Source organism: Labrus bergylta, chromosome 15, assembly GCF_963930695.1.
Source record: "Labrus bergylta chromosome 15, fLabBer1.1, whole genome shotgun sequence".
In the NCBI taxonomy this organism is placed as follows: Eukaryota; Metazoa; Chordata; class Actinopteri; order Labriformes; family Labridae; genus Labrus; species Labrus bergylta.
In genome coordinates, this window is record NC_089209.1 from 22888732 (window position 1) to 22900986 (window position 12255).

At 39.1% G+C, this 12255-nt stretch overlaps 2 protein-coding genes across 5 annotated transcripts; both read left to right on the forward strand.

Annotated features, from left to right (window-relative positions):
• The first annotated feature begins 23 nt into the window (after positions 1-23).
• On the forward strand, positions 24-2920 carry LOC136182711 (protein FAM177A1). 4 transcript variants are annotated; one of them, XM_065963707.1, is made up of 6 exons: positions 24-976; positions 1109-1177; positions 1371-1484; positions 2031-2085; positions 2190-2284; positions 2444-2920. In XM_065963707.1, the coding sequence occupies exons 2-6, from the start codon at positions 1157-1159 to the stop codon at positions 2624-2626; spliced, it is 468 nt and encodes a 155-aa protein (XP_065819779.1). In that variant the 5' UTR covers positions 24-976; positions 1109-1156; the 3' UTR covers positions 2627-2920. The 4 variants fall into 4 exon arrangements, with proteins under 4 accessions (XP_065819779.1, XP_065819781.1, XP_065819780.1 ...); XM_065963709.1 differs by lacking the exon at positions 1371-1484; XM_065963706.1 differs by lacking the exon at positions 24-976 and having other exon boundaries at positions 991-1177.
• A 1970-nt stretch (positions 2921-4890) lies between these two features.
• Positions 4891-10961, forward strand: mep1a.1 (meprin A, alpha (PABA peptide hydrolase), tandem duplicate 1). Its single transcript, XM_020631560.3, has 14 exons — positions 4891-5015; positions 5106-5130; positions 5215-5259; positions 5370-5410; positions 5640-5715; positions 5874-5991; positions 7161-7336; positions 7530-7751; positions 7931-8077; positions 8196-8411; positions 9162-9626; positions 10285-10458; positions 10564-10650; positions 10747-10961. The coding sequence occupies exons 1-13, from the start codon at positions 4959-4961 to the stop codon at positions 10611-10613; spliced, it is 1812 nt and encodes a 603-aa protein (XP_020487216.1). The 5' UTR covers positions 4891-4958; the 3' UTR covers positions 10614-10650; positions 10747-10961.
• Positions 10962-12255: the final 1294 nt, after the last annotated feature.

Consider the following 12255-nt stretch of genomic DNA (forward strand, 5'->3'; position numbering starts at 1 on the left):
GCTAATGTGCGGGGATCTCAGAGTGATTCGGTAGGATTACAAAGGATCATGAAGTTCATGACTGGAAAAGCATCGCAGAAAATAGACCAATGCTTGTCCTTCATCCTCTCCTAGAAAACAGTTAACTAAAAGTGTGTCAGCACAGCACAGCGTACAATCCTGTAACTTAATTTCACTCAAGTAATCATATCCACCAGGTACAATGTTTGCCATGCACTATTATGTAACCTATAAAACTCCATTCTTAGGTTACATATTTCAAAGACACAGTCAGGGGAGCAACCAGGGAGGGAATCTGATTGGCCACCCGTAAATTCTGAACTATGATTGACTGTTTTACTTGTCAGAGGCGGGACTTTTGATCAGCTCTATTTTTTTGGGCTGCTTCCTTTGCATTTCATTGTAGCCCAATTTATTGGAAAGTATTTTAAATGTGACTTTAAACATGGGAAGCTGAAATGTGTGTAAAAAAAATGATCTGAAGCACCTTTTAAATATTTGTTTAGTTCAATTTCTCTGTTCTGTCACATGCTTTGTAATAAAATGGCACGATGTTTCATCTGATTGGTTGAAAACAAATCTGAAATTTGGGTCGCGATTTTCGTTGAGGTGTTGTTGGAGGGTGCTGAAGCTACACCACCAGGTTAGAATAACTAATGCTAATGTTGCCTCTTTATTGTGGAGATAAAAAGGGGAAATAGATGCTTTTCATTCATGTTAATGTATGCGTTCCTAACACTTCCGGCGACCCCTGCTGAAGTCAGGCTCGGTTCTGCCACCCCAGTTATTAAAGTCTGGCTACGCCACTGGACACAGTAGGCAGTAATCCTCCAAAATGTTACAAATAAATGTGAATGGTCATAGCTCGTACTTATTACCCTGTGGAAACAGGTCTATGCCATCTGGAGGTCCTGAGGAATGAGGATATGACAGTTTTGACTGCTTGGACACATCCTACTTCATAGACCTGCAGCAGGTGTGTTAAGTGTGTACGTTGACGAACTTTAAGTCCAGCCCCTTCAGACTCTCACAGTGTCTCTCTGTCACTTCTTGTTTTGCACGACTCTTTCCACTGTCTCATACTTCAAAACATTTCTCACCCAAACAGTACGGCGGCGAGTTTGAGTGATTTAAACAAAGACTTTGAGTTTGGAGAATGAACGCCAGCAACCAGGAAGTAAGTGTGTTAATGTTGTAACGTTAGCTTACGTTGTGTTCAGGAACAGTAGTAAACTTTACTTTCGACAACTTGTGTAGCCTTGAAGAAAACGTGTAAGATCAATGAGAGAGCATTCAAACAGAAATGCATGTAAAAAAAAAAACCCAGTCAGCATGCCTTCAGACATCACTACTCTCTGTCATGTCCTCAGAAAAGGATTATCCACTTTTCTAGTGGTGAAACTATAGAGGAGGAAGACAGCGAGGAGGAAGAGGAGGAGGAGCAGGCACCAGAAGGATGTCCGTTTAAAGAACCTACAGAAAGGGTGGGACACTGTAATAATGAGCAATGTCTTTCTGGATATTTACATCTAAATTATGATCAGAATCAGTTTTAATCACCAAGTAGGCCTACTGTGTGGGCACCCGACACCTACCAGGAATCTGTTTCCTGTTTTACATTACCTCTTAAAACATCTTAAAACGTATTGCTTTATATCTTATTAACACTAGCCTTCCTATTTTCTTTTTTTTAATATTTCGACGCCTATATTTTGTGTAAGAGCAACTGTAATGACTGTGTATTCCCCCTTTTTTTAATTATTAAATTACTAAAGTATTTCTGATTCTGATATAGAGGCTGTGGACTGGGCCTCTGTGAAGTAATACATTAAACATGAAAAAGAGTGAATTTTATCAAATCAATTAGAATAAATAGATAGCATGATTTACATGCACAGTATTTTTCTGTGCTTATTAAATTTGAACTGTTCCTGACAGTCTTGTTAGTGTTTTAGAGTTTCTTCAGGGTGACAGCTCTCTGATCCTGTGATAAGTTGCAGTCATGTTTATTTCAAACTCTTTTTCACCAGGCTAGATTTTCATTCAAGAAGGTGGCCATTCTTGTTGGGAGGATTTCACTAATGAGTACGTAATGAGAAAACCAATTAAATGGGTACAGAATAATACTGCATATCATTTTAGTTATGAAGAGCGCCTCACTGAGTAACATTGTTGTTTTCCCAAATGAGCTTGTGACTTCCTAGGAGAAAGGCTAGCTGCCGCCCTAGGACTGAATGCAGCCAAATACCAGTACGCCATAGATCATCATGATCATAACCACAAGGTAACGTAAAGGCCAAGACATGACAAGCATACTGTTCAAAACATATTTATACAGAGAACTCTTGGATGGGCATGAACACATAATTGCCAAATTTGTTTACAGCGCAGTGTTAAGATCTATGGGTTGTTATTCATTTTGTGCTCTCTGCATTTCTCTCAGACTCAAAAAAGCCAGACCCCGGACAATCCCATGGAAGAAGATGCAGAGATCCTCCATGTCTCTCATGGATGGGACGGGAGTCATTATGGTGCCACAGGAGATTCAGGATGCCCTGCTGATTCCCAGAATGAGAAAACAAATGAAGGACACCACAACAGAAGCTATCAAGCAGATGTGGAATAAGACTGAAGGAAGGAAAGTTTTAATTGAGTTTATGCAGGAGGAAGTGTACAATGTGTGAATTAGACAATATGTATGTGGGTCAATCTGTAGAGTATTAGTTTATAACTTTTCTAAGAAAAAAATCCATCTGACAAACTAAAAGATTTCAATGACAGTTAAAAGTAAAGCATGAGGTAAGATCGTGATGTAACATCTGTAAACGTTTTCACTGCATCTAATTATTATTGTACCTTGTATTGTTGTTGTACCTTATTCAATTACACGTGACAAATAAACATGATTATTAAGCCAAAACCCACACTCTTTTATTAAGTACACTGCAGACACCCCTAGTAAGCTACACAGAGTTGGCCTCAGACAGTCAGGCACCTGCTGGAAATGTTCATCTGAGACAGGGACCTACCTGCACATGGTCTGGGATTGTATAAAAATGAAGAGCTTCTGGTTTGAGGTATGTCAAAAAGTAAGTGAAATAATAAGTAAGCAAATAGACCCAGTCCCTGCAGTTTGCCTGCTTGGTGTTTCCAGACTCAAATTTCAAACTAACAGCAAGTGGCTGAAAACAGCTTTTGCAGTCACTAAAAAGCTAATACACTGTAGATGGAAAGACGCTTCAGCTCCCACCACTCAAGACTAGTATAATGCACTTGGAAAAATAGAGAAATTGGAAAGAGTCATATACAGCAACATAGACGCTGTGCTCTAATATGACATAATCTGGGGCCCTTTTCTCTCTTTTATGATATGACTCATTACTGACTCTGAGCTGCGATTGAACAACTGTCCTTGAGTCATAAATGGGGGAAAAATAGAAGAAGAAAAAAAGAAAAGGGGAATATGATAATAATAATTTATGTATATGGACGACACATGTGTATGTATGTATGTATATATATGTGCACTTGAGTATGTGTATGCATGTATGTGTGAGTGTGGGTACACCAGACCAACCCAACTTGCAGGCAGGCTTGGGAACATATAACTTCTGAGTAATTTATGTTTAGAGTTTTTCCTTGTATTTTTTTTCCCATTGCCTGTTTCTGTTTTAAATTAAAAACCCCTTCAATAAAAATCAGTAAAAAAAAAATAAATAAAAAATAAGTACACTGCAGACAGAAACAACATTATGGAGCTGTTACAGTATCCTGATATTAAAGGTGAATGATGACAGATATATAAGGAGAAGACGAGTGCAGAGCAGAATGGATTAGCAGTCCATTTACTCAAGAACAAACTGCAAGTTCAAGGTGGGATATTTATTATCTGAACACTTTTTAAAAAACATATTGACTTCCAAAACAACAACTAAAGCTGTAACTTCAACAACAACTCTTACTGCTTGTCAAGAGCGTCTTTTCAGTCTTTGATAGTCTGTTCAGATGCTTAACAGTACCACTTCCTCTTTAGCTGGGTGTGACCAGTGCTTTCTGTTGTTTTTACAAATACAGTAAGCTATGCTTGTCACAGGTTCGTCCTGCATACTGTGAATGTAATTACACAGTTAGTCCACTAGAGGGCGTAGCGAGACTCTGTATGTGATCCAGTTAAGGTAAAGACTAGAAGAGGTGTAGGATTGATTGGGACACGTAAACAGACAGTAGTAGTGGCAACTGCTGAACTGTTTGTAGTCTCCCTTGCCTGACTCATCAACAAAACACTTTAGTGACACTGCTAATGACGGTGGTCCGCCCCTTTTGCCGTTGCCTCAACCTCCTCTTCAAGTGCTGCCGCTGCTTTTGGCTGTCTCCATTTTTCGATGATGATTTGAAAGGACACATGACAACTTGTGTGATGATGTTGTTGACCCACCAAAAGTCTTTCCAAAAGTATACATCAGGCAAATGAAAAACAGTAAACCTGGAGCAAGGACAAAAACATTCAATGAGGGCCAGAAATCAAAGAAAAAGAAAAAGAAGAAAAGAAGAAGAAAAAACATTTGAAATCATTAATGAACCAGTCAACTGACAGACTACTAACGTAAACAGACAATAAGCTTTCACAGGTATTGGTCTACCATATTTAATATAGGCTACTATAGTAGTAGGCTATACTACCATGTCCTTTAAAAGGCTCAAAATAAGTTACACTTTAATGTCTGAATTTCTCACTTTGGGATGCAATGAGACCAAATAAATTGTTGAGGGCCAATAGTGTAGAGAATGCAGTTCTCTTTTACACATGCACATGCACAAGCACTTCATAAATCAGCTAACTAATAAGTAACAATATGGAGGCAAAGTCCTTCAGTTATAACCAGCATAAACTTTATCAGCTTAAAGGTCGTCTCTTGTCCACATAAACAAAGCAGCAACAGCTGGTGACACTCAGCCTGATGATGAAGAGAGTACTCCTCTTGTTTGCACTGGTGGCTATAACCACCTCATATGCTGTAAGTACTCATTTATTAATTATTTAATAATATGCACTGTGTGATACAATAACTACTGCATGGAAACTTACTCTGGTTTGTCTCATTCAGATACCTCTTTCCCCCAGGGTACATGGTATGTGCGACTAATATTTCTAGTATTAATAGTATTATTAAGGCTGTGAACGGTCTCAGAGATGTTTCTGTATTTGTTTTACAGAGGTGTATGAGAATGGGGAGGATGAGAACCCCATGCTAAACCTGGGTGAGCTATAACGTTTCAACTGGTCTTGCTCAATAACGTCCGCATTAAAACAGTGAATTACATTTTTGAAAAAAATCTTCTTTTTTCTATTGTTGGTACCTGTGCTGCAGGTTTGGATACCAACTTGTTTGAAGGGGATATTTTAATTCCTGTAAGTGTTTTTTCTTTTACCTTGGAGAACTTATTTATTGCTCAATCGTGGCACATATTTGAGTGTTAGATTCTCAGGTTGTTGTGATCTTGAGTCACGGCAGGGGCAGGGCTGTACTTATCTTATAAGATAGCTGTTATAGTGCATGTTTTTATTAGCTTGGAGGGGGTTACAGGTCACAGTTTATGGTGATTAAAAAGTTATTTGAAACCCCTCTTTTGTGTTGCAGGAAGGACGGAATGCCCTGATTGACAAATCATACAGATGGACATTTCCAATCCCATACATACTGGGTGATGATCTGGGTAAGTTTGGCCAATATTCAGTGCAGATATAAAACTACCTGTAGATCTTTGGAAAAACTAAGACACTTGTTAAACATCATGTAAGGATGTTATCAAAGACTTTGTACAACCTGAATGAAAACAAATTATATTTTGAGATTTTTTCTTTCATTCCTCAGATCTCAATGCTAAGGGATGTGTCCACCAAGCTTTTGAAATGTACCGACTGAAGTCTTGTATTGACTTCAAACCTTATGAAGGAGAGAAGACATTCATCAAGTTTGAGAAGAGAGGAGGGTATAACTTCAGTTATAACATGAGTTTACTTGTTCAGCATACTCTGTTGTTGATAGCTGCTGATAGCAGTTTACAGAGTTAGAGTATTTCTGGAAATTAAAATGACCCTATGGATGTGTGTCTGCTGAAAAGAATCAAAAATACAAAATATGGACAGATGGCTGGATGGATGAACAGCTGGACTAGATGGATGGGTATATGGATGATGGATGGATGATAGATGAATGATGGATGGTAGATCAATGATGGATGGATGATAGATGAATGATGGATGGATGATAAATGAATGATGGATGGTAGATCAATGATGGATGGATGATAGATGAATGATGGATGGTAGATCAATGATGGATGGATGATAGATGGATGATGGATGGATGATGGATGAATGGCTGAATGGGTAGATGGATAGATTGATGGTAAGTGAGTTGAAGTGAGTGAGTTGTGATTAGTTTCACAGATTTGAGAAAAACAGAATGATGAACTTCATAATTCCTGCCAACTCTTTGCATGTGAGATATTCAACGTATTCGGGTCTACATTTATGTATGCAAAGATAACAGTTTTTTAAGTGGAGATACTGGAGTAAAAAAGTCACATAGATTTTTGAGCATTAGCTCAACTTGGCCACAATAAGCCATACCATGCCAAGTGCAGTTGTCAGCAAATGCCCTTTGTTATGGCTATGCCAAATTACTCATTTTATTTGTAAGAGAAGGAATATTATATTCTGCTAACAAAAGCTACTGTTGTTTTCAAAATTATCGACAGTATAACAGGAAGGTATAAATGAGCAGTAATTTCCCCTCCTTATCGACTCAACTCTAGTATCTAATTTTCTCATAGAGTTTGGTTACATTTTCTGATTGGTATGTTTTTTATCGTTATTTTTGGAACTGACTATTTTTTTTCCTCACCCTTATTTACTAACTGCAAATCCAGTATTTTTACTGGTAGCATTCAAAAACAGCTGGATCTTATCTCTTTAAAACTTGAGATTTATAACAGATAGCCTGGTGCATAGGAAAATGAGGAAGAATGTAATGACAATATACTTTTGGTAAGATGGGAAAAAAAACGAGTGTCACTCAGGCTCCTAGAACTAAAAGATAGATTGGTTTGAGTCTGAAAATAACCTCCTCCATGTGTGTCTGTTTTTACTCTCATAGGTGTTTCTCCAGCGTCGGTGACCAGCAAAATGGTCAGATTTTGTCGTTGGGGTCAGGCTGTGACCACAAAGCAGTGATTGAACATGAACTCCTCCACGCTCTAGGATTTTACCATGAACAGTCCCGTACAGACAGGGATGACTATGTTGACATCTGGCTGGATCAGGTTACACCAGGTATGTGTTCAGTCCTTGGTCCATACTATTTTTTTTACTTTTAATCGTTTGACTTTAATTCCAATATTTTATTGTTCAGAATGTTGAGATGTTAATGATGTGAATGTTATGGTAAACCCAGAAATTATGAAATCTATTGTCTCTTTGACTATTTAATGTAGCAGAAAAGACTAAACATGATATTTCCTCACAGGATTACAACACAACTTCAACAAATACAACGATGACTTCATCACTGATCAAAACACAGCATACGACTATGAGTCCATCATGCATTATAGGCCCTTCTCATTTAATAAGAACGAATCTATCCCCACTATCACCACAAAAATCCCAGAGTTCTACAACATTATTGGCCAGTACCTTGACTTCAGTCAGATGGACACCCTCAGGCTCAACCGGATGTACAACTGTTGTATGTATATATTGCAAGAGTGATTACCAAAGTTGATATCTAAATCTTTTCATCTTATCGCGATAAAAGTGAACAATGGGCAGAATGACATTGAGAAAGTATACCATTTAAAGAGTTATGGTGACAAAATGGGTTAAGAATTTACATAACTCGATGAATCCTCATCCACATCTCTCCAGCTGGGCCTCTCACACTGCTGGACCAGTGTGCTTTTGAGTTCGCCAGCATTTGCGGTATGATCCATGCCTCCCCTAGGGATGCTGACTGGGTCCGTACCAAGAGCATTGCGGGGTCAGAGGATCACACACTCCTGGGAAGATGCAGAGGTCTGAGTCGAATTTTGTGTCTTTTTTAAATTAGAACAAGTACTTATTCTCAGTTCAGACAAAAACTAAGTGGACTATAGTGTTGTGACATTTTGTCTTATTTTGTCCGACTTTCTAGATGCTGGTTTCTTCATGTACTTCAGCACCATGTCTGGAAAGCCTCAGGAGTCCGCTTTGCTGGAATCCCGAACCCTGTACCCCAAAAGAAAGCTTCAATGTCTGCAGTTCTTCTACAAGATGACTGGACACTCGAGTGACAGACTGGTGATTTGGGTCAGAATGGATGATGGCACAGGCACAGTTCGTAGAATGAAGAAAATACACACCTATAATGGTATTTATTATGAGTGTGCATGTTTACATTGGACCCATACATCACAGCAGATACCTGGAGCGTAGTTTCTTGAGACATGTAGAGAATGGAGTGGATTGAGTGGATTGGAATAGTCACATTTCTTTTGGACTTCTCCAAGCTAGCTGTTTCTTCTTGCTTCCAGTATTAGTGTCAAGATAGCCAACTTACCTGTTGATTTCATGTGTTTCCTTAATGGGGACAGATATGAAAGTGATATCATTCAGATTAAAAACTGTACATGAAAGGGTTAATGTTAAAGGTTAGTTTCCCCATTTTTCAATCCTATCTGTATGTCTTTGAGTAAGGTTTTCCCTTTTAGTTTTTCGAGTAAAGTGCCATTATTTGTAGGATCTTGGATTACAAAGAGGGATTATGGCTCATATTTTCATTCTTGGATATTCAGTCATATTTATTGGAGCCAGAGGATGAGCCACAGTTATAAAGCAGAGAATGTCGGAGCTGTGGCTAAGTAGTGGCATGCATGCCATGAACATAAAGGCAATGCAAACAAAGCTCCACAAGCAGGATAACTCCACTGTCTCTGGTTATGCAGAATGAACTGAGGGGTCCATTGCTTAAATTAACTAATTACTTTCAGTAATGATCGAACATCTGAATGCATCATATTACCCTCACGTAACACCCCATTGCTTCACAATCCTTCTTAAGGCATATCATAAAGCCGCAAACACTAATATTTGTCATCTTTTCCCTTTTTCTTGTCCCCAGCTGATACAGACCACTCATGGAAGATCGGCCATGTCCAAATGGAGGTAGGAGTGAAATTCCGGTATGCTTTCCAAGCTGTGCGTGGTAATCCCTCTGCATCAGCGGGCGGTATCTACATCGACGACATAAGCTTGAGCGAAACACGTTGTCCTAATGCTGTGTGGAGGATCCAGAACTTCTCCAAGATCATGGAAACAGCTGATGTCAACACAGTTATTGAAAGCCCTCGCTTCTACAGCCCGGAAGGATACGGTTATGGTGTCCTCGTCATCCCTTTGTCGAGTTACAAGGATTACACAGGGAACTACGTCGGGCTTTACTTCCACTTGGCCAGTGGTGAAAATGATGTGGTTATGCAGTGGCCAGCAGTGAACAGGCAGGTGAAATTGGTGGTAATGGACCAGAACCCAGACATAACGCTGAGGATGTCTACTGCTCGGAGCCTCACAACTGATATGATGATGAGTAAGTCCAAAAGGCTGAACACTGTGCTCTTTGTTATCGTAGAGGAAGTCCACTTCAAAGTCCACTTTGATATTCCTTAAATTAGCAGGCATGCTAGTAGCTCACAATGGTAATGTTTTCAGTACAGTGTCGTGAATAATGACAACATTGTTTAAGACCAACAAGTGAATCATTTTAAGCATGTAAGAAGGTTAACCTTTGCATGACACTTTTGTTTTAAATTGAGTTATCACTTTGTAATGATTGAGCTCATATGGTCAAGTATTGAAACAAATTTATCATTGTAACGCAATGATGGTGCTATATGAAAAATTATCAACACAGTTATTACAAGCTATCCTAAAAAGGTCAGCAATGTCTATATTACTTCCTGCATTTGAACCAAAACCACACACTTAACCACCGAATGGTGCTGCAGGACAAAGTAAGAGATAGTCATCAGGGTTCATTCCCTGTCAGAGATTTTTGTTATCAAACTCTCATGAATATCCATCCAAAAACCGTTTTCCATTTCACTCCTGAATATAAGGATGGACGAAGCAGCCAAAAGCCATCACCCATCAAAAGTTTAAGCAACACATTTTGTTTAAAGACTACAGAGTCATGAGGAGTGGGATCCCTCCTCACTTGGTTGCTCTGTCTTTTTTGTGTCTTCCAGCACCAGATGGAAAGTTTGTTTGGGACAATCCGTCCAAGGTGGGGACCTATGATGCTTCCTGTAGTTGCTACAGAGGTGACTCATGGGGCTGGAGAAACTTTGTCAAGCACTTTGACCTCAATCGTCGGGATTATCTCAAGAATGACGACCTCATCATCTTCATTGACTTTGACGGTAAGTCAACAAATGAACATCTTTGATCCAATCACTCTTCTCCAGTTCGATGTTTTAAAAATGTGCCAGGATGCAGATATACTTAAATAATTTTTTTGTCCACAGATATAACATCACTAATTAAAACAGAAGTCCCAATTAAACCAAAGGAATAAAGTCAAGCAGGATTGTTTTAATCAGCTGGTGTCGGAGGTAAGACATTAGACACATTCGTTTTTGAAAACTACATCAAACTTGTTGGTGATCAAAATAATATAAGAAGTGCTTTTTTTCATGTACAATGTGTAGATGCACAATCATGCCGCTGGGATGACAAGAATACATGTGATGATGGAGGGAGGATGACATTACACTGCTGCGACACAGTATCAAACCTCAACACATCAATAAGAATGTCAGGAGATATGCATGTTATATCATATACAAGTAAAACCATTTATTTAACATTCATTACAAAGTTATTTCTGATTGAGCTGTTGTCTTAATAAAAGCTATCAAATAAGTCTTTGCTGTGTTTGTTTGTTTTCTTTTTGTGACTCCAAAAGGGCGTGTATTTAATGCCAATGAAAACAGAAAATGATCTCTAAATGTTAAACACATGTTTGATTTTAATTTGTCCGTGTCAGAATGCAAATAAAGTCAGATTAGTCTTGATTTTGAAGTTCAAGTCAAGTCTCAAGTCTTAAAGGAGCAATATGTAACTCTGACACCTAGTTTTGAAAATTGGACTGCTGCAGTCCAAATTCAAAACATTGGAGAGAGCTGTCTCCCCTCACCCCCTCCTCTCTAGAATGGATGCGCACACAGGTTGCTATGTCGCGGACACTGAAGCTTCAGTGTTTAGCCAGCTCTGCATCAGGCTTGATACTGTTCTGCGTTCTAACCTCTCTCCATTTTAGAAAAGCATACCCAATAGTCATCCAAGTTTTACCACATTTTTGGTCGTGGAGCTGATTAAAAAATCTTTGAGGCTTTTTAGGCCCGGTAGAATCAGTTATAACTGAACCGAGGGGCGTCCAAAACAGTAGTGTAGAGGTGTCGTAAAACGGCATACTTCTCTGGTCAAAACAAATACAGACCATTCAGGATGGTAAACAAAAGGAGGACATACCAACTGCTGTGTTGCTGTCTGAGAAACCAGCACTTCAACATAGTTTCCTTAATGTCTGATGATTTAGTAAGGTCATTCTATGATTTCATTCAGTAGATAGCTTACATATTGGTCCTTTAAGGGGCAAGACGAAGTCAAGTTTCAAGAGTTTTAATCTATCTGCAAGTCCAATTCAAGTCTCTCTTATGGTTTTAATAATCCATCCATCCATTATCTGTATCACTTTTGTCATTCGAGGTCGTGGAGGGTTGGAGTCAATCCTAGCTGTCATTGGGCAAGAGGCAGGGTAGAACTGGACTGGTCACCAGTCAATCACAGGGCTGACATGTGACACGGAGCTCATGCAAACTCAACATAGAGGGGGCCATGTGTCTGACTGGGGATTCACAGCTCAAGTATAGGAATGTAGAGGGTACTGCAAGACAGTTTTCTGAAGAAGCAGACTACATTACAACTGTCGCCAGCCACAGAGCTGTGGAAGTCAAACCCATTAATAACGTAATTGTTTGTTTTGTTGACTTAAGGACAAAGCATATCAATTGATTAGGTTGCCTCTGCACAGGGTTGACACTGCTCTCATCAGCACATGTGCCTGCCAACACACCTGACAACATGTAGCCTTAGCAATAAAAGAAGACATGATGGCACGTGTGAAAATCCTGTTACTCATTAAACACTACGATCCT